This window comes from Macaca nemestrina, chromosome 20, assembly GCF_043159975.1.
Source record: "Macaca nemestrina isolate mMacNem1 chromosome 20, mMacNem.hap1, whole genome shotgun sequence".
NCBI classification, from domain to species: domain Eukaryota; kingdom Metazoa; phylum Chordata; class Mammalia; order Primates; family Cercopithecidae; genus Macaca; species Macaca nemestrina.
In genome coordinates, this window is record NC_092144.1 from 60,934,956 (window position 1) to 60,956,422 (window position 21,467).

The following is a 21,467-nucleotide window of genomic DNA, read 5'->3' on the forward strand; positions in this document are numbered from 1 at the left end:
TACTGTTCCTTTTATAATAAAATTTTGGGGTACACATCACTGCATTCCTAGTGCCTCCAGATCCAGGAATGTGAAGTTTCAGGGGTCTCCCAGGGTAAGTTCTTTAGCATTACAAAATCCAACGTCCCTCCCAAACAATGTTGGGGTCCCAATGAGCCTCCCACTTCTTACTCCCAGTTATGGGTGCTCAACGTCCTGTCCTCCAAAGTCCTAGAGATCTGGACAACCTTCCCTCACAGGTCACGATCAGACTAACCACAGATTCCAATGACCCCTCCCCCCAACCCCCATTCCATCAGTACAATATTTAGGTCTCATGGGCCAGGTTCATGTACTTCCAACGTTCAGCTACCTTGAACATCACATTTTGTAGTCTCTGAAGATAATTAGGAACTAGATTCCTGCAGCCTCAATGGTAAACCCATAGGCTTCCAACATGTTGTCTTGGTTTTTTGGTAAAATCAAAGCAGCTCAGAGTTCCAGCCTCTGCTGTGTATCAGGGACCTGGCTAAGAAAAGGACAGTATTTGCCTTTTTGCCATGGCTACCAGGAAGCCCAGAACCTAAATTTTTTTTTTTATTTATTTTTTTTTTTTCCTGAGATGGAGTCTTGCTCTATCACCAGGCTGGAGTGCAGTGGCGCAATCTCAGCTCACTGAAACTCCTGCCTCCTAAGTTCAAGCGATCCTCCCACATCACCCTCCCAAGTAGCTAGGATTACAGTCATGTGCCACCATGCCCGGCTAAATTTTTTTGTATTTTTAGCAGAGATGGGGTTTCACCATGTTGGCCAGGCCAGTCTTGAACTCCTGACCTCAAGTGTTCAAGGCCTGCCTTGGCCTCCCAAAGTGCTGGGATTACAGGTGTGAGCCACCGTGCCCAGCCCAGAACTAAATCTTAAAGAAGGCCGGGCGCGGTGGCTCACGCCTGTAATCCCTGCACTTTGGGAGGCCAAGGCAGGCGGATCACGAAGTCAGGAGATCGAGACCATCCTGGCTAACACGGTGAAACCCCGTCTCTACTAAAATACAAAAAATTAGCCGGGCGCGGTGGCGGGCGCCTGTAGTCCCAGCTACTCAGGAGGCTGAGGCAGGAGAATGGCGTGAACCCGGGAGGCGGAGCTTGCAGTGAGCCGAGATGGTGCCACTGTACTCCAGCCTGGGCGACAGAGTGAAGACTCCGCCTCAAAAAAAAAAAAAAATCTTAAAGAAAAAGCCATTGTTGGTAATCTAGTGTCTGCTAGGTCCTGTAAGTGGGATCCAGAGATAAAGGGTATTTACTCAGTGCCAGACACTATTTTAATCAGTTCAGAGGAATCATCTCATTTAATCCTCAAAATAGCCCTTTGAAGTCAGCAATAAGATGGTCTCATTTTACAGATGGGGAAACCAAGGCCAAGGGAGATTGGGCCTCTTGTTCAAGATCACATGGGTGGTCATGTGTGTTGAATGAATGGAGCCCTGCTTCAAGCCGCTTCACCTCACCTAGGGATTGGGGTGGTGGGTGAAAAGGAACAGTGTACAGTGTCTCTGGGTTTCCCTTTGACCCCAGAAAAAAGTCACAGAAATTCCTACAGAGAAGCTTGGATCAGTGCTTTGTTATCTTGGCATTAAACAGGTGACCTTGAGCACCAGCTTTGTCCTCAGGTGGGACAATCCTTGGCTAACATCTGGGCCTTGGACAGGGTCTTGGGGGATGGCTCCATTCTGTTCCATGTCAGGTGGGGCTGCTGGCCAGCTGTGGAGGCCTCTGCTCAGTCAGGGGCACAGGTAATAGGCCAGAATAGTCAGTTCCTCTTCATGGTTTCCCTGATCCACTTCAAGTAGTGGCAGACTTTGGTATAGACACCAGGCTTGGTGGTGTTGTCACAAGGGACATCACCCCAGGACACAATGCCCTGCAGGACGCCCCCACAGACCAGGGGTCCCCCGGAGTCACCCTGTGGGGAAAAGATGGGGTCTCAGGTTGAGTGAAACCTCCTGGATTCAGTGCATTCGTCCTCATCCTAATCACCATTTGCAATCTCACCCCAAACCCAATCCATCCCCATCCCAGGGAATCCCAACCCAACTCAGTTGGGATTGTCCCAGTTTATCCCAGTTTATCCCAAACGAAGCCAACCCAACCCCAACCCTAGTTCAACACAGCTCAATACAACTCACCCAACCTATGTCCAATCTCACCCCCATGCAACCCCAGTGCAACTGAACTAAGTTAAATCCAACCCAGCCCACATCCTCACCATTCAAAATCAAACCAAACCCATGCCCATCTCAAAATCCAATCTCAATCTTCGTGTCTTCTGCATTCCAAATAAAATCTACCTCATCCCAATTCGATCCTAGCATATTTCCCACCCAAAATCAAACCAAACCATTCCCATTCTCAGCCCCAACCCATGCCATCTCAAACCAACTATCACATTATCCACCTCAAACAACGCAATCCCCACCTATAACCCCAACTCCAACCTCACCCCTATTCTAACTTCTCTTCCTACTCCATCTCCAAGCCTAACCCTAGCATCTTCTCTGGCCCAAAGCAAAGAAAATACAACCCCATCCGAACTCCCACACCTGTCTCCATCCCTCTTTTTCCGCCTGAGGGCCCCTCTGGGCTCTGACCTCACAGGATTCTGCGCCTCTGCCCTCCGCGCCTGCACACACCATGGTGTTCGTCAGGCGCCCCGGGTAGCTCTTGTCACAAGACGTGTCCGAGATAATGCTGATGTTGGCACAATGCAACGTATCTGGGAGACTCACTGGGGAGGACAGTGGACTTGGAGCAGATCCATAAATTCTGGCCCTTGTCCCCTCCGCCCAAGAGCCCTGGAGCATAGGATTCCTTGAGGCCTCGCATCCAGCTCCATCCTTTCACGCACCTTGTGACTGGGGGCTCCGGGTGGTCCCAGGCTCGATGTGGGACACCAGGCCCCAGCCAGACACCACACAGGCCTCCCCCGGGTGGGGGCAACGCGTAGGTAGCACCACGGGGCGCACCTGGGGGGTCAGGCGTGCGGGCTGGACTAGACGCAGCAACATGATGTCGTGGCGGTGGCTGCGCGCTTCGTAGCGCGGGTGTGGGATGACCCGAGACGCGGTCCGTAGTTGCTCTGGGCCATCGCGCTTGCGCAGGTTGTGCTCCCCCAGGCGAACTCTCATGAAGCTGTGCGGGCGAGTGGTTTTCCCGCCAGTGGTTACCCGCAAGTAGAGGACAGAAGGATCAAAGAGTGGGCAGCCCGAGGTCCCCCGACCCTTTAGGAATCTCGACATCCCATTACCTTTTCCCAAGACCCTGAAGCCAAAATGCTCCTCAAGGACCAACGAGTCTGAAGTCAGGCACACTCCTAGAACTCTATCCCCTCCAACTACTCCCAGCCCCCTGCTGGTCTCTCCCTGATTCCAGGATTCTCACATCCCTAGAACTGAGGCTTAAAAGCTGGAACGAGTCTTCTCCTTACCCCTTCAGAGATCTAAGGCTTTGAAACACACACTCCCCTCTCACCCAGAGGCTTGACATCCAGCCTCCTCGTCTTTCAGAACCCAGGAGTTCTGGCGTCTGCCTCCGTCTTCCCCCAAACCTAGGAGCTCTTCCCCGCACCAGGCTCCCTCAGGACCCTGAGCCCTGCCTTCATACCGGGTTTGGCAGTGGGCCGCAGACAGCACCCAGTGTGGGGAGATGAGGGAAGCGCCACAGTTAAAGCGTCCACGCTCGTAGAGGGCCACTTGCCATGGCTGGGAGTGGGGTGCACACTCGTCACCTTCCAGCAACTTGTCACCATCTTGGGCTGCTAGGAGAAGGGGTAGAGGATGCCTGAGGACAGGGACCTTTGCATTGCCTCCTACACCTTCCTTGCACCCTACCCTAACTACTATATGCCTATGCCTTTCCTCTAACTTCTCAAGATACCTTGCTCTGTTTTTTGTTTTTGTTTTTGTTTTTTAAGACCGAGTCTCACTCTCTTGCGCAGGCTGAAGTGCGGTGGCCTGCCCTGTTGTTTGTTTACAACCGCTGCCTGCTTTCTCCAAAACTCAAGCCCCCACCCCATTTGCTATAAGACTCGGGGAGAGACAGGAAGGGGAACAGACCAGAGGGCAAGAAGTCCTCTGTGATTGGGGGTGGAGACAGGGGCACTGGATACAGGTTCAGACAGTGGGTCACTTGAAACCAATCCTTCAAGTTCACCAAATTGTCACTGACATCAAACGGATGTGGCCACTCAGTATGTGTGACATAGCCTTGGCCCCAGAGTCTGGACATGTCAGCCAAGTTCATTGTGCAGTATGAGTCCCAGATGTGACCATACAAGGTCATGGACATGCATACATGCACATCCAGCTTCCAAACTTAGGTGCAGCTATGGAGAGGACTGGAAGCTGAAATTCACTTGCAGGCACATGGGTTGCAGCTTCAAGAATCACAGCACAGGCTGGGCATGGTGGCTCATGCCTGTAATCCCAGCACTTTGGGAGGCCGAAGCAGGTGGATCGCCTGAGGTCAGGAGTTCGAGACCAGCCTGGCCAATATGGTGAAACCCCATCTCTAATAAAAATACAAAAAATCAGCTGGCATGGTGGCGGGTGCCTGTTATCCCAGCTACTCTGGAGGCTGAGGCAGGAAAATCGCTTGAACCCGGGCGGTGGAGGTTGCAGTGGGCCGAGGTTGCTCCATTGCACTCCAGCCTGGGTGACAAGAGTGAAACTTCACTCAAAAAAAAAAAAAAAAAAGAAAAGAATCACAGCACAGATGTTCATATGTGTGTATGAATATGGATGGTTAAGACATGAATACACACACGCATGCACGAATACACACACACACACGCATGCACAAACACACACACAGAACTGGATATGGTTCAGACCTAAATTCAACATATCTAGTGTGGGTCTTGGCATCCAGTGTCACAGACACTTGCATATAGGGTCTGGACAAAGAAGGGGTCCTTAAGCCTGGGTTCGAATGTACTAGCTGTGAAACTTTGAGTAAGTTATTTGACCTCTCTGTGCCTCTGTTTCCTCATCTGTAAAATGAGGATTGCTGTAAGGATGAGGTAGGAATGTGTATGTGTGTGTGCATGTGTGAATGTATGGTGAGTGATACCTGGCCCATTGTAGCTACTTAATAAATATTAGTTGTTTTTTACAAATGACACCTGGATTTAGTCATAGGGACATACACGTGAAAGTTTAGGTCCATCCCGAAGATGGCCAAAGTAAGTCAGACATCTGCACAGACCTACATATAATAAATAGTTAAGGTTGGCCAGGTGCGGTGGCTCACGCCTGTAATCTCAACACTTTGGGAGGCCAAGGCCGAGGTGGGTGGATCACCTGAGGTCAGGAGTTTGAGACCAGCCCGGCCAACATCGTGGAAAACCCTGTCTCTACTAAAAAAAAAAAAAAAAAAAAATACAAAATTAGCTGGCTGTGGTGGTGCGTGCCTGTAATTCCAGCTACTCGGGAGGCGGAGACAGAATTGCTTGAACCTGCGAGGCGGAGGCAGTGAGCCGAGATTGCACCACTGAACTCCAGCTTGGGCGACAGAGCAAGACTCTGTCTCCAAAAAAAAAAAAAAAAAGTCAAGGTTAAAACCGTGATTCACCCACAAGCCGTTTTCTAGAGTTAGAGCTGCAGACACTAATCCAGAAGGCCAACTCTCATGTGGACTTGCTGTCTGGGGCAGCACCCAGACATGGGGCTGGGCATTCAAGGTCAAAGACATGCAGCCGCAGCCAGAGGCAGCCAGGACAGGACAATATTTATCCATCTCTGGATCAGCCCCCAAGCCAGATCTGTGGCGTTCAAGGTCACTGATTGGGTTTCACATATGGGGATCTGGTTCATGCATGTGGAGAGGATGTGAACATACAGGGCCTTGTATACCCACTGCGCACGTGCATGTACACACACACACACACACACACACACACAGAATGGCATTATGCTTAAGGACATAATTAGAGACATTCAAGGTCACAGGACAGGACCCTCTCCACTGGTCAATGGGGTTGTGTCCCCTCGAGGTTGAAGCCATGCACACCCCCACCCACACAGGGGCAGGATTTGCACAGCCAAACCAAATGCCCACACTCTGCCCATCACAGTCAGGAACTGGGCCAAAGGCCCCCGTGAGACCAGGAATGCGGATGTGGTAGACAAGGGGCTTAACAAAGGAAGGGTGAGGTCGTCCTCCGAAGGGCGGAGGGTATGGACTGAACAGCTGGGCACCGAGGCTGCACCTGACCAGTCCAAGCCAGAGGAAGGTGGAGGCCCCAGCTGGGCGCAGCAGGCAGGCGGGAGACAGGTAGGTGAGTGCACGGAGACAGCCAGAGGGGAGGCTGGAGGGTGGGGGTCTGAGGGGCCCTCAGGAGTGAGGGTCATTTGTGGCAGAACGTTAATGAAAGTCTACCCCCCCTCAATTTCTCCAGAGGAGAGGCATCAGGTTACAATTAATTTCTTGGTGTGTGGCAGCTGAGTTCAGTCTGGAGTTTGCCTGCCACCCAGGGTGACCTTGATGTGGCCATCCCTCTCTGAGCCACAGCCCCTTCCCTTGTCAAATGAGGTCGGTGGTGCCCACCACACATAGACGTTGTATGGAAGCTCTAAGCACCATGCCTGGCTTGCACACCTGAAGGGGCACTACCTGGGCCAGGCTTGTGCTCCTCTCTCACACACAACCACGTTTAATGCCCTCAAAGACCCTGTGAGAGACAGGGAGTGGCAGGCGTGGGACTCAAGCTGGAGTCTGGCTGTGCTCTTGGCCTCTCAGCGCTTGTCTATTGCTTACTGTGTATATTACCTCTGTTATGCTATTGGGACCTCACCGTTATTGTCTCAAGCGGTGCTGTCTGATAGAGAAGACACTCGAAGCCCAGAGAGGTGAAGCAGTTCCCTCAAGGACACACAGCAAGGAAGCCGCTGCCCTAGGACTCAGCTCAGGTTTGTGTAACCCCAGGACCGTGTTCCTTGTCATGGGCAGTGAGAGGCCCCAGGCAGCCTAGCGACTCCAAAGCAGCAGCACCAGCCCCTGACGGTAAGAGCTTAGGGACATTCGTGCAGGTGGAGGTGGAGGGTGAAGGAAGGATCTTTAGTGGTCTCTGGGTGAGGTAGGGGCTGGCAGATCACTGGGCCCAGACATGCATGGGAAGGGGGCACCTGCTCCCACAGACCTGGCCCCCTCCTGGGGCCACCTCACCTGAGGATGCCAGCAGGAAGGAGAGAGTGAGGAGAAGCCACATTGTGGAGGAGGGACCAGGGTTCCGCTGCAGTCTGGGGAGGGAGGGAGAGAATCCAGGTGAGGCAGGAGCCTTCTGCCTCCACCAGGATCCCTCCAGACACAGACTTATCCCACCCACTGTTAATAAATTTCTTCTGACCACCGGTAACCCCTTCCCCCAACCCCACTCTGCGTTTCCTTCTTGGTCCCCCATCTCTGGAAGGTTTATTTTTCCTTAGCCACTGGGACAGACCCCATCCCCCCTCCTCCACCTGTCAGCCCCCAGCACCATGCTACCAGCCCCTGGATCTCTCTCCATCACCAAGGACCCCTATTCCAACCTCTTTTTTTTTTTTTTTTGAGACGGAGTCTCACTCTGTCGCCCAGGCTGGAGTGCAGTGGCATGATGTAGGCTCATTGCAAGCTCCGCCTCCCAGGTTCATGCCATTCTCTTGCCTCGGCCTCCCGAGTAGCCGGGACTACAGGTGTCTAACACCGCGTCCGGCTGATTTTTTGTATTTATTTATTTATTTATTTATTTATTTATTTATTTATTTAGTAGAGACGGGGTTTCACCATGTTAGCCAGGATGGTCTCAATCTCCCGACCTCGTGATCCACCCACCTCGGCCTCCCAAAGTGCTGGGATTACAGGCGTGAGCCACCATGCCTGGCCTATTCCAACCTTTTATCTGGCCTTTTGGGTCCCCCTCCAGTCCAGTCCCCTCCACCAGCCTGCCCTCCACCCATGACCCCAAAGGATCTTTCCACATCTGGAGCTGACTGTGCCCCTCCCCTCCCCTGCTCACCACCCTCCGTGGACCCTTAGCACCACCAGGATAAAGTCCAGCCCTTCAGCCTCAATTTCTTTTTTTTTTCTCTCTCTCTTTTTCTTCTTCTTCTTTTTTTTTTTTCCTTTTCTTTTTTTTCTTTTTTTTCTGAGATGGAGTCAGGCTGTGTCGCCCAGGTTAGAGTGGAGTGGCATGATCTCTGCTCACTGCAACCTCTGTTTCCTGGGTTCAAGCAATTCTCCTGCCTCAGCCTCCCAAGTAGCCGGGATTACAGGCATGTGCCACCACGCCCGGCTAATTTTTGCAATTTTAGTGGAGATGAAGTTTCATCATGTTGGCCAGGCTGGTCTTGAACTCCTGACCTCAAGTGATCTACCCGCCTCAGCCTCCCAAAGTGCTGGGATTACAGGCGTGGGTTGCCTGGCCCCAGCCTCACTTTCAAGGACAAAAGTGGCTTCTTCCCTTCCAGCCCCTCTGCCTGGGTCTCCCATGACCTTGTCCTAGACGCAGCCAGTGCTGCCATTTTTCCTCCTGCCATTTCATGCTCAGGCTCTTCCTCCCACCACATATCCAACGCCATTCCCTTCCAGCCCTGCTTCCCCCTTGAGGCCTTTTCTGACCTCCCCTGAACCTCAGTGGTGTCTGCCTCCCCCTCCCAGCTGGTCTGACTCCACTCTGGGTCTCCAGTACTGCAGGGCCCTGCCCACGAGAGACCTCAGGAAGCTTTGGGAGTGAATTAAAGTCCTTCTTCCCCATCTCTTCCAAATTCATCTTTGTCCTCTGAGACTCTGCCCCCACCTCTTCTGGGAGGCCCCAACACCTAACAGATGTCTCCCCTGAATCCCACAGCACCCATTCTGCCTCCGTTATAGCACAGATGGCCCATACTTGCTGAGGTCTGGCCTGTTCTTTTCCCCATCTGGGGGCCTTGAAGATGGGGCTCAGGTCAGGTTCTTTCTGTGTCCTCAGCACTGCCCCGCCTGGGGCCTGGTACACAGGAGGCCTCCGGGAGGTTGTGCTGAACTGACTTGAACCCGTGATCACTCCTGATCATGTTCTTGGCTCTGGTACAAGCCCTTCAGGGACGTCCTCCTGATCCACTCCATCCCCCTCCCTCCCCACCACTGCAGCTCCTTCTGGCCACTCCAGGACATTTTCTTGGTTCAGGTTCAATTTGGGGCATTGGTAAAGGACACATGGACCTACCCATGCCCTTGACACTCACTTCTCCCAGGGTGGTTGACGTTTCCCCTTGAGACCGGGGCACAGTGAATCTCCCCTTTGCCCCTCCCTCCAGTCTTGTCTCAAAGCTCTCACCTCCTCCAGGTCCTCCAGCAGCATCTAGGGTAGCTTGGGTGCCAGAAGAAAGGGAGCAGGCACCAGGATGCCTGAATTTATAAGCTCCCAGTCCCAGCTGGGTCTGGGGGTGTGGTGGTGTAGGGTGGGGTGGGAGGTGGCTGAGAGTCAGGTTTACAGGCAGAGACGCCTTGGTGGCTGGTGGGGTGGGAGACTTGGCCTAATGAGCATTTATTAGGTTGAAGCTGTTGTCTGAGTCCACAAGGAGGAATTCTCCACCAGGGGCAGTTCCTCAAGGGGGAGGGGACAGGAGGACAAAAACAGGAGGAGATCAAAAGACAGAGTCTGGAATTTGGGGTCTGGAGTGTGGAAACTGGATCCTAGAGTCACCGTTCTGGGGCTTGGGGCAGAGTTCTGGATCCCGGGTTCTGGATCCAGATCTTCGGTTCTGGATCTGGGTCTCGGATTCCAGATTTGGGGATCTTGAGTTGGAGATTAATGACCTGCAGTCTGGAGTGTGGATTTCAAAGTCTGAGTTCTTAGGCTTGGGGTCTGGAATCTGGATCCTGGAGTCGGGCCTTTGAGTGACAGATCTTGAACCTAGATTCTGGATCCTGGGGCATTCGAATCTAGAGCCCAGAGTAGGAGCCTGGAATCTGGTGTTTGGAATCTGGCACTCGAGGCTGGAAAGCTTGGCACCTGCTATGAGAAGCCTGGGGCCTAGACTACAAATGGTAGATTTGGGATTTTGAATTGTGGGGTCTGGATTTTTTTTTTTTTTTTGAGATGGAGTTTCGCTCTTGTCACCCAGGCTGGAGTGCAGTAGCGTGATCTCAGATCACTGCAACGTCCGCTTCCTGGGTTCAATCGATTCTTTTGCCTCAGCCTCCCGAGTAGCTGGGATTACAGGCGCCCGCCATCACACCCAGCTAATTTTTGTATTTTTAGTAGAGAGAGGGTTTCACGCCAGGCTGGTGTTGAACTCATCTCAAGTGATATGCCATCCTTGGCCTCCCAAAGTGCTGGGATTACAGGCATGAGCCACCGTGCCTGCTTTGGGGTCTGGATTCTACAGGGTGGATCTAGGCTCTGAGCTTTCAGGGGTAGACTTTGGAGCATAAAGTCTGGAGTTTCAAATCTGTGTTTTACATTTAAAAGCTGGACTGTGGCTGCCCAGTGACTCATGCCTTTGAGAGGCCAAGGTAGGAGGATTACTGGAACTGAAGGGTTTGAGACCAGCCTGAGCAACATAGCAAGACCTCATCTCTACTAAAAATCAAAATACATACATATATACATACATACATACATACACACATCAAATTTAAAAAGGCTGGATTGAGAGACAAGGACCTGGTTTTCACAATTCTGAGACTGTTAGAATCTTGACTCTAGAGTCTGAATTTAGAGTCTGGGAAACTAGGGTCTCTATTCTGGTCCTATAGTCTTATTTCTGGGTTCTAGAGCTTGAAATCTGGATTCTGCATTCCAGAGGTTGGAGATCGTCACTGAGATGACCCAAGGCTTTGGGTATTTGAGGCTGGCTTCCAACGTCTCAGAACCCCAGAGGGCCCCAAGCAATTGTCTAGAGTCTATTTTGGCTTAATTAATGAGAAGGTCCTGAGACAGGAGGGACTGACCTCAGGTCACCAGTGAAGGATGGGACCTGTTGTAAGCGTGGTCTCTCCCCATGTGTGGAAAGCCATCATCTTTATGGGAAGGAGTCATCACATGGGATTCAGCCATTCTAGAATTATAGGCCCCTGGAATTTCTAGAATATCAGACTTTCAGATTCTAAAATCACAGGCCCTAAGACATTCTGGCAGTCTAGGACACTCTGGAACGTAAGATTTTAGAATAGCCTAAAACCACAGAGCTCTAAACACTCTTGAACCTTAGAACACTGGGCGCTCTGGAGTCCCCAGAAACCTCATGCATTCTAGAACGTCGGGTCTCCAGACATTCTACAAGCCCAGACCGGCAGACATAATAGATTCCCAGGTTGGAAGCTCTTCTAGAACTCCTATGTCCCTTTGCCTCCCTCCCCACAAATTCATGCTCAAAGTCTGCGGCCTCACCCTGGGCCACCGCTTCAGCTGAGCAGCCCTGTTTATGGAATGCAGCTGCAGGCCACTCCCCCGTGCCAAGTGCTCGCTTTGTAGGATCTCACTCAGGCTCCGGGCACCCCTGTGAGGTGGTTGTATTAGTAACCTTACGGCTTCCTGCTGAATATGGAGGAAACTGAGGCCCAGACAGGGGGCAGCACAAGCAAGGCTTCTGCAGAAGCGAGAGGCCACGCGGGAGAGGAATCAGTGTTCCGACTGCGGAACGCCGGGTGGGCCAGTTCGCCGCCCCGCCTGCAGCCGCCTCCCTCTGTTGGGGGGCAGTGGTGACAAGGGGAAGGAGCCGAGCCCCTGGGATTTCCTCGGTGCCAGGTCTGTGTTAGCGCTTTCCGTCACGATCTCACGTGCTTCTCCTCCTAACCAGCTTAGGCAGGTACTGATGAAGTACCCCTGATACAGACGGGGACACTGAGGGCACTCCCGCTGCGGGGAACCCAGGCGCGAACCCAGTCTGCGCACAGCTCCCTGAAAGGCGTGCAGCCAGCGGCTCCCGCAGCCCCGCCCCCACGCAGTGACGTCAGCGCCCCGCCCCCACCCGCTGTGGCCGGCTCAGGCCCGCGCGATCGATGTCCTCCTGGACCTGTCCCCGGACGTCCTTCACCTCCACCGGGGCCTGGGTCCCGCCCAACACGGCCTGAGTCCCGCCTTTGCCCCACTCCTCCTCCTGCTGAGAACATTCTCTAGGAGTCTTTCATCAACTCCCGTGGTTCATCCACCAACCACGCAGGTCTCCTCCATCTGACCCTGAACTCCGGCTTGGGCAGCCACCTGCTCCTGTGCGCCCCCCTGCACCAATGTTGCTAGGCCCCTCTCACTCACCGAGTCCCAACTCATTGCTCTATTTCCCCAAACCCTCCTTCCCTGTTCTTCCATGTTCTCCATCTCAGGGGCAGCGTCACCAACCACCCAGTTATTCGGCCAGACGCCCTTGGCACGTACCTTGCCCCATCTCTCCCCTTATCCCCTACAGCCCATCAGTCCCCAGCCTTGTGCCTTCGGCCCCTGCCTCTCTCTGCCCCGTCCCCTCCTCTCTGTCCCCTTGGCCTGGCTCCAGCCCAGACGTCCTTCTCTCTCTCTGGACCCTCGCCCCTCCTGTCCTGGAGGACAGCCTCCTGTCGGTCACCACGTGGCCCCAGAGGGTCTCTCTGCACTTGGAGCTCACCCCGCCCCTCCCCTGCTCACAGCCTTCCCTTGCAGCTCCCCGTCACCCCTGGGCAAGGTCCCGGCTTCTCAGCCTGCAGTTTGAAGCCCTTTGAGATTCCCCCGCTGGAACCAGCCTCCCCTCAGACCCTCTTCTCAGGGGGACTGCAGACTGCCCACCTCGGGAGCGGGACTGGACTCGTGGTGCCTGAAGGGGCTCCCCATGAGGTGCTAGCCCTCCTCTAACTTAGTCTCACCATAGCCTCCGTTCTTTCTGGGACCGGACAAGCTGCTGTTTCAGGGCGCTGGGTCTGGATCCAGACAGCATGGGCGCAGATCTCTGTTCTACTACTTACTATTTTGGGAGACCCTGGTAAGTGTCTTTTCTTCTCTGTGTCTCAGTTTCTTATCCTTAAAATCAGAGGATCCCCTCGTAGAGTTTTTCGAGGAGTAACAACTTAGTTTGTGTTAGGAGCTCAGAGCATATAGTCAATTACGACGATTCATTCATTCTACACATGAACAGATGGGAGTGCGGGGGCCATTGGTGAAGGTCACCCAGGCTGCAGAAGTGGAATCAAGAGAACGGCTCTCGGGGTCCTGGTGCCCCTTGTGAGAAGCGTCAGCTCTATGCGTGCCAGGTGCTCATCTGTGAAGTCTTCGGTTGGGGTGGGGTGGAAATGGGAGGGACCTCACAGGGGTTGGATGAGGTCATATCCGTGGAGCAGGTGTGCGAATCATAAAATCAGGCTGACGCTTGCAAGACCGGTTAACATGGCACGTGATTCAAATGTGGCCGCTGGAGCCAGGTGGCCTGGGTTTGAGTTCTGCCTCTGTCCCATAATACTGTGCACCCTCAGGCAAATCACTTAGCCTCTCTGTGCCTCAGCTGCCTCACTATCAAGTGGGGGTAATAATTGTTCCTCCCTCTTCTGTAGGAGCGTTTTGTGGTGTTCATGCTTGAAATCTGTGCCTGGCACTGAGTGCTGGGCCATTATCAGTCTGTCCTATGGCCCTTGGGAACTGAACGCTGGGGAACAGTGGTTATGTGGGGTGTTTCTCAGATGACACAGTTGGGCAGCAGCAGATTCGGGACTGGAAGAAACCACTGTGGGGTTTTTTTTTTTTTTTTTCTAATTTTTATTTTTAGACAGAGTCTCCCTCTTTTTGCCCAGGCTGGAGTGCAGTGGCACAATCTCGGCTCACTGCAACCTCCGCCTCCTGGGTTCAAGTGATTCTCCTGCCTCAGCCTCCTGAGTGCTGGGATTACAGGCACCCACCACCACACCCAGCTAATTTTTGTATTTTTAGTAGCGATGGGGTTTCACAGTGTTGGCCAGGTTGGTCTTGAACTCCTGACCTCAAGTGATCCACGCGCCTTGGCCTCCCAAAATGTTAGGATTACAGGTATGAGCCACCATGCCTGGCCAGACGCCACTGTTTTGATCTCCCAGATGTGGTATCTTTTTCTGAATCCCTGTGACCCCTTTATCAAGACCCCTGTTTTACAGATGGGGGAGCTGAGGCCCCGGGAGAGGAAATGGATGTGTGAGACCCTGGAATGAGAGTGTGACGTCAAGCAAAGAGAATGCCACACACAGCCGAGTTCTTCTCTGAGACTTTGTTTCCTGGGCTGTGCTGGGGGAAGCTGGAGGGGAGGAGGCAGAAAAACCTGCATCTTCTCTTCTTTTGTCCTGCCAATAGGTGGCACCAACTGTGCATTTGTTCATAGGAGGTTTGCGTCTGGGTCTGAGGGAGGAGGGGCTGGGGGCCTGGACTCCTGGGTCTGTGGGAGGAGGGACTGGGGGATCTTAGGGAGGTGGGGCTGGGGCCCGGACTCCTGGGTCCCGCACTCTGGGGCTGGGAGAGAAAGGCCTGCCCTGACTGCTTCTTCCTCTGTGTGCTCCACCCCACCCACAGACCTCTTCTCCGGATTCCTGAGCCCCCAGCCCACTTTCCAGCTCCGTCCTCCTCCCTTTCTGGAAGCTTCCCTTCTGCATTTGTTCATAGGAGGTTTGCTCCTGGATCTGAGGGAGGAGGGGGTGGGGTCCTGAACCCCTGGGTCTAAAGGAGGAGGGGCTGGGGAGTCTGAGGGAGGAGGGGGCTGGGGGCCCAGACTCCTGGGTCTGAGGGAGGAGAGTCTGGGAGCTGGGATTCCTGGTCTGAGGGAGGAGGGGCTGGGGTCCTGAACTCCTGGGTCTGAAGGAGGAGGGGCTGGGGGGTCTGAGGGAGGAGAGAGCTGGAGAGATGTGTCTCTTCTCCCTGCTGTGACTGCTGCTCATTTTCCCCATGTCTGTGTTTCTGCTCCCCTCTCCCCGTGATCCTGTCAGCTTCTTTTAGTTTTTATTTTTTAGAGTTGGGGTCTTGCTGTGTTGCCCAGGCTGGAGTGTCATGGTGCAATCACAGCTCACTGCTACCTGAAACTCCTGGGCTTAAGCAATCCTCTGGTATCAGCCTCCTGAGTAGTTGGGACTACAGGTGTGTGCCACCATGCCTGGCTAATTTTTTTTTTTTTTTTTTTTAGAGATGGGGTCTTGATATGTTGCCCAGGCTGAGATTGTTTGTAAAATGTCATCATGGAACACCCCACCTCCCAGTGCGGGAATGCTGGCTGTGGTATTGCCAAGAATGATGTTTACTGCAGCACTATTCCCTATAGCTAAGATCTGGAAACAACCTAAGTGTCCATCAACAGATGAATGGATACAGAAAATGTGGTGCATATACACAACGGAGCACCATTCAGCCATCAACAAGAATGACAGCCTGTCATCTGCAAAATGGATGGAACTGGAGGTTATGATGTTAAGTGCAGGAAGTCAGGCACAGAAGATAAACTTCACAGGTTCTCATTTATTTGTGGGAGCTAAAAATTAGAACAATTGAGTTGCCAGGTACAGTGGCTCACGCTGGTAATCCCAGCACTTTGGGAGGCTGAGGCGAGTGGATCACCTGAGGTCGGGAGTTCAAGACCAGCCTGGCCAACATGGCAAAACCCCGTCTCCACTAAAAATACAAAAATTAGCCAGTCGCAGTGATGCGGGCCTGTAATCCCAGCTACTTGGAAGGCTGAGGCACAGAACTGCTTGAACCTGGGAGGAGGAGGTTGTGGTGAGCCAAGACCTCGCCAGTACATTCCAGCGACCTGGGAGACAGAACGAGACTCCATCTCAAAAACAAAAAACAAAAAACAAAAACAAAACCAACTGAGTTAATGGAGATAGAGCGTAGAAGGATGATTATCAGAGGCTGGGAAGGGTGGGGGTGTGTGGGTAGTGGGGGTGTGTGGGTAGTGGGGAAGTGCGAACAAGGAAATAGAGTAAGATCTAGTATTTGATAGCACAACAGGGTGACTATGGTCAATAATAATTTAGTTGTGCATTTAAAAATAACAAAAAGAATGTAATTAGATTGTTTGTAACATAAAGGGTGAATGAGGTAATGGATACCCCATTTACCCTGATGTGATCATTCCACATTACATGCCTGTATTAAAATATCTCACGTACCCCATAAATATATCCACCTACTATGTACCCACAAAAATTACAAATTAACAAAAAAGAATAATGTGGCTCTTACCGGGTTTCAGCTCCACCCTTGTTGTGTGTGTGGTACGTTGTGTCCCCAGCTCCTTCTCAGTGGTCCCTGGAGAGCATTACCATGTGTCACTGTCCACTCTCCCAGGGTGGACCCCACTCTTCCTCCATCTCTGCATCCCACAAATAACATGCCCCCTCTTATGTGTGTCTTTGCAGAACCAGAATGAGATGATATTACCGGAAAATGCCAGTGTGCCCCTGGGTGGGTGGAGGAGGGTGGAGGAGGGTGGGGCGGGTGGAGGGGACGAGTTTGCCCCATTGGGGAACCACTGGTCTATCCCTGTCACTGAAGCTTCCTTTCTCCCCTGCACCTGACTCCACACCTCAGGACGCAGGTCAGGAGGACTGGTGGGGGCTCTAGCCTTGGCCAGATGGGTCTCAAGATGATTGTTTACTGCAGGAGCATTCACCTTTTTAGATGGGTGCTTCCTATCTAGAGAAGGAGACGTGAAAAGAGGCTGGAAAGAGAAGCCTGGAGGAATAGGACAAAAACAAAGGAGGGCGGAGTCAGGGAGTGTAGAAGAGATAAAGTAAGGACTGGAGTGAGGAAGAGGCATCTAAGAGGGAGGGAATGGTGAAGGCAGAAAATGGTGAGAAACGGGGAGTGAGAAGATAGCATGAGACAGACAGGGTCAGGCCAGGCGTGGTGGCTCATGCTGGCAATCCCAGCACTTTGGGAGGCTGAGGCGGGCAGATCACTTGAGCTCAGGAGTTCAAGACCAGCCTGGCCAACATGGTGAAACCCCATCTCTACTAAAAATACAAAAATTAGCCATGCATGGTGGCACGCACCTGTAATCCCAGCTAGTTGGGAGACTGAGGCAAAAGAATCACTTGAAACTGGGAGATGTAAGTTGGAGAGAGCTGATTCTGGCACCACTGCACTCTGACCTGGATGACGGAGTGAGACTCAGAAAAAAAAAAAAAAGAGAGAGAGAAAGAAAGGGAGGAAGGAAGGAAGGAAGGAAGGAAGGAAGGAAGGAAGGAAGGAAGGAAGGGAGAAAGAAAGAGAAAGAAAGAAAGAAAAAGAAAGAAAGAAAGAGAAAGAGAGAGAGAAAGAGAGAGTAAGAAACAGACATGGGAAAGAGGAAGGGAGAGAGAACAGAACGAGGAAGTGAGTAAGAAATAGACAAACGAGGCTGGGTGCGGTGGCACACGCCTGTGGTCCCAGATACTCTAAAGGATGAGGTGGGAGAATTGCTTGAGCCCAGGAGTTCGAGACCAGCCTGAGCAACATAGTGAGACTCTGTCTCTACAAAAAAACAAACAAACAAAAATTAGCTGGGCATGGTGGCACGTGCCTGTAGCCCCAGCTACTGAGGAAGCTGAGGCAGGAGGATTGCTTGAACCCAAGAGTTCAAGGTTACAGTGAGCTATTATTGTGCCACTGTATCCAGCCTGGGCAATGGAGTGAGACTGTCTCTAAAATGAATGAAAAAAAAGCAAACGGGTTGGGCGTGGTGGCTCATGCCTGTAATCCCAGCACTTTGGGAGGCTGAGGCAGGTGGATCACTTGAGGTCAGGAGTGAGACCAGCCTGGCCAACATGGTCTCTACCAAAAATACAAAATTTAGCCAGGTGTGGTGGTGTGTGCCTGTAATCCCAGCTACTCAAGAGGCTGAGGCAGGAGAATGGCTTAACTCGCGGTGGGGTGGAGGTTACAGTGAGCCAAGATCACACCACTGTACTCCAGCCTGGGTGACAGAGTGAGACTCTGTCTCCAAAAAAAAACAAACAAACAAACAAAAAAACAAACTGGGGCTGGGTTTTGTATCCCAGACCAAATGCCTGCACTTTGAATGCCTGGTTGGGAAGCCTGAGAGATTATCCTGTGGGGAAGCATCAAGAGTGTGAACTGAATGGTGTTAGGATACAATTATCCATGGCTCTCTTACCTTTCTGCCTGTCTCCTGAGAAACGTATTAGCCACTTTTTAGTTCCGGACTGTCTTTTTATGGGTGTTTCTCCAGAGCATCAGAACATGTTTGTTTATTGTCTTAGACAATAAAGATAATGTCCTTCCATAATGATTTCTTTATTGGCTAGGATAGTAAATACAGTATGTCCTTCCAGGGCAGGTGGATCAGCAGTCTAAGATAACAAAGATAATAGCTCCCTGAGGTCCAAAGTCAGGCAGATTTCCTTGCCTCTCCCTTATAAGCTTGAAAATCTGTAAACACATGTAAACAGAGGTTCCCCAGCATTGACACAAACCATGTGAGCACAGCATATGCCTGAGCCACTCCGATCATCCCTGTAGGACCTAGGGGGCAAGGTGAGCCCATTTGAACATGAACCTCAAGCTACCTGCTGTGCCATGAGTAATAAAGTCCTTTGTCTCTGACCTGGAGTCTTTGTGTGCTCTACCAATAGTTTCACTGGATACAAAATTCTTGGCTGATAATTGTTTCGTATAAGGAGGCTAAAGGCAGGACCCCAGTCCTTTCTAGGTTGTAGGGTTTTTGCTGAGAAATCTACTGTCAATCTAATAGGTTTTCTTTATAGGTTACCTGATGCTCCTTCATCTTGACTTTGGATAACCTGATGACTATGCGCCCAGGTGGTCATCTTTTTGTTTTGTTTTGAGATGGAGTCTCACTCTGTTGCCCAGGCTGGAGTGCAGTGGCACGATCTTGGCTCACTGCAACCTTTGCCTTCCGGGTTCAAGCGACTCTTCCACCTCGGCCTCCTGAATAGCTGGGATTACAGGCACGCGCTGCCACACCCGGCTAATTTTTTGTATTTTTAGTAGAGACGGGGTTTCACTGTGTTAGCCAGGATGGCCTCGATCTCCTGACCTTGTGATCCCCCTGCCTCAGCCTCCCAAAGTGCTGGGATTACAGGCGTGAGCCACCACGCCCGACCAGTGGTCATCTTTTTGTAATGAATTTCACAGGTGTTCTTTGAGCTTCTCGTATTTGGATATCTAGATCTCTAGCAAGGCCAAATAAGTTTTTCCTCGATTATTCCCCTCAAATATGTTTTCCGAATTTTTAGATTTCTGTTCTTCCTTGGGAACATGAATTATTCTTAGGTTGGTCGTTTACCATAATCCCAAACTTCTTGGAGGTCTTGTTCATTTTTTTAAAATTCTTTTTTCTTTGTCTTTGTTGGATTGGGTTTATCCAAAAGTCTTGTCTTTGGGCTCTGAAGTTCTTTCTTCTACTTGTTTGATTCTATTGCTGAGATTTTCCAGTGTATTTTGCATTTCTCTCAGTGTGTCCTTCATTTCCAGAAGTTCTTATTGTTTTTGATTTATGCTATTTCTCTGGAGATTTTTCTGTCCGTATCCTGCAACACTTTTTAAATTTCTTTAAGTTGGTATTCGCCTTTCTCTGGTGCCTCCTTAAGTAGCTTAATAATCGATCTTCTGAATTTTTTTTCTGGCAATTTCAAAGATTTCTTTTTGGTTTGGATCCATTGTTGGCGAGCTAGTGTGATCTTTTTGGGGTGTTAAATAACCTTGTTTTGTCATATTATCAGAATTGGTTTTTTGGTTCCTTCTCATTTGGGTAGACTATGTCAGAAGGAAGATCTGGGGCTCAAGGGCTGCTATTCAGATTCTGGATTTAGCTACCCAGTGGAGCATCTGGGCTCTGGGCTGGTACTGAGGAGTGTCTGCAAAGAGTCCTGTGATGTGATTCATCTTCAGGTCTCTTAACTGTGGATATCAGCACCTGCTCTGTTGGAGGTGGGAGGGGAGTAAAGTAGACTCGCTGGGGGTCCTTGGTTGTATTATTTTTTCGTGTGCAGGTTTTGTGTTGGTTGGCCTCCAGCCAGGAGGTGACACTTTCAAGACAGCATCAGCTGCAGTAGTACAGGGAGGAAAACGGCTTGCCCTAGGGTCACCTGGATAAGTATTCGGGTTTCTCAGGTGGTGGATGGGGCCAGAGAACTTCCAAGAGATTATGTCCTTTGTCTTTGGCTACCAGGGCAGGTAAAGAAAGACCATCAGGTGGGGGCAGGGTTAGGCGTGTCTGAGCTCAGACTCTCCTTGGGTGGGGGTCGCTGTGGCTGCTGTGGGGATAGGGGGTGGTTCTCAGGACAACGGAGTTATGTTCCCAGGGGGATTATGGCTGCCTCTACTGAATCATGTGGGTCACCAGGAAAGTGGGAGAAAGCCAGCAGTTTCAGGGCTCACCCAGCTCCCATGCAGCCCAAAAGGCTGGTCTCATTCCCACTGTGTTGCACCCCCCACCAATGCACAGTTTGTTTCCAGGCAGCGAGTGAGCAGGGCTGGGAACTTGCCCCAGGCTGCAAGCCTCCCTGCTGAGAAAGCAAGCAGGGCTTAAAGGTTTCATGCCTCCCCACCTGCTGCAGCTTCTGTGCTCACGTCTGCACTCACAGTTCACCCCCTCCACTGAGTTCTGTACAGGAAACTTCGCGTTCAGTTGAAATTGTTGCACAGTTCAGCTGGAAGTTTCCTTCTCCCTGTAGTCTTTCCCCAATTCCACTGGCAGCCCAAGCTAAGCCATCATCTCCCCTGTGACCTGTACGTATACATCCAGATGGCCTGAAGTATCTGAAGAATCACAAAAGAAGTGAAATTTAAATGGCCTGTTCCTGTCTTAACTGATGGCATTCCACCACAAAAGAAGTGAAAATGGCCGGTCCTTGCCTTAACTGATGATATTACCTTGTGAAATTCCTTCTCCTGGCTCATCCTGTCTCAAAAAGCTCCCCCACTGAGCACCTTGTGACCCCTACCCCTGCCCGCCAGAGAACAACCCCCTTTGACTGTAATTTTCCTCTACCTACCCAAATCCTATAAAACAGCTCCACCCCTATCTTCCTTTGCTGACTCTCTTTTCGGACTCAGCCCGTCTGCACCCAGGTGATTAAAAAGCTTTATTGCTCACACAAAGCCTGTTTGGTGGTCTCTTCACACGGACGTGCGTGAAAGGCAGCTCTCCCCAAGGACCCCTGTGAGACAAAGTCAGAAATGACTTCCCTGGGGACCAAGAGTACCCTCAGGGCTCTTCCTGCTGCTTCCTCTACCCCTGTATTTCGTTCAGCTCTCTAAATTCATCTCAGCTCCAGGTAAGGTCAAATCCTTCTCCCATGATCTGGACCTTCAGATTCCCCAGTGAGGATATGTGTTCAGGAGCGGATGATCCCCCTTTCACACTTTCACACTTTGGGCAATGACAGTTTTTCAGCTGTCTCCTAGAGGCTGCCTCAGCAATTTGCTTCCTTCAAAGGGTCTGTGGGTTCTCTTGGCTTTCCTGGTATGTTCCTGCAGTAGTTCTTGGAGCAAAAATTCAAGATGTGAATCTCCACATGCCGCTCTGTCCATCT

At 51.5% G+C, this 21,467-nt stretch overlaps 1 protein-coding gene and 1 long non-coding RNA gene across 11 annotated transcripts; one reads left to right on the forward strand and one right to left on the reverse strand.

Annotated features, from left to right (window-relative positions):
• Positions 1–1,279: 1,279 nt before the first annotated feature.
• LOC105497143 (kallikrein related peptidase 15) lies at positions 1,280–11,248 on the reverse strand. Of its 9 annotated transcripts, none has more exons than XM_071087575.1 (6): positions 9,233–10,198; positions 7,197–7,270; positions 3,636–3,789; positions 2,881–3,164; positions 2,666–2,760; positions 1,280–1,938 (listed from the first exon to the last, which is right to left on the reverse strand). In XM_071087575.1, the coding sequence occupies exons 1-6, from the start codon at positions 9,346–9,348 to the stop codon at positions 1,786–1,788; spliced, it is 876 nt and encodes a 291-aa protein (XP_070943676.1). In that variant the 5' UTR covers positions 9,349–10,198; the 3' UTR covers positions 1,280–1,785. The 9 variants fall into 9 exon arrangements, with proteins under 9 accessions (XP_070943676.1, XP_011766240.2, XP_011766241.2 ...); XM_011767938.2 differs by having other exon boundaries at positions 2,576–2,760; positions 9,233–10,196; XM_011767939.2 differs by having other exon boundaries at positions 2,576–2,760; positions 3,636–3,786; positions 9,233–10,195.
• On the forward strand, positions 6,760–15,846 carry LOC105497144 (uncharacterized). Of its 2 annotated transcripts, none has more exons than XR_011617810.1 (6): positions 6,760–7,034; positions 12,830–12,940; positions 13,094–13,208; positions 14,064–14,302; positions 14,488–14,580; positions 15,092–15,846. It is a non-coding gene; the product is annotated as an uncharacterized lncRNA (long non-coding RNA). The 2 variants fall into 2 exon arrangements; XR_011617809.1 differs by having other exon boundaries at positions 14,079–14,302.
• Positions 15,847–21,467: the final 5,621 nt, after the last annotated feature.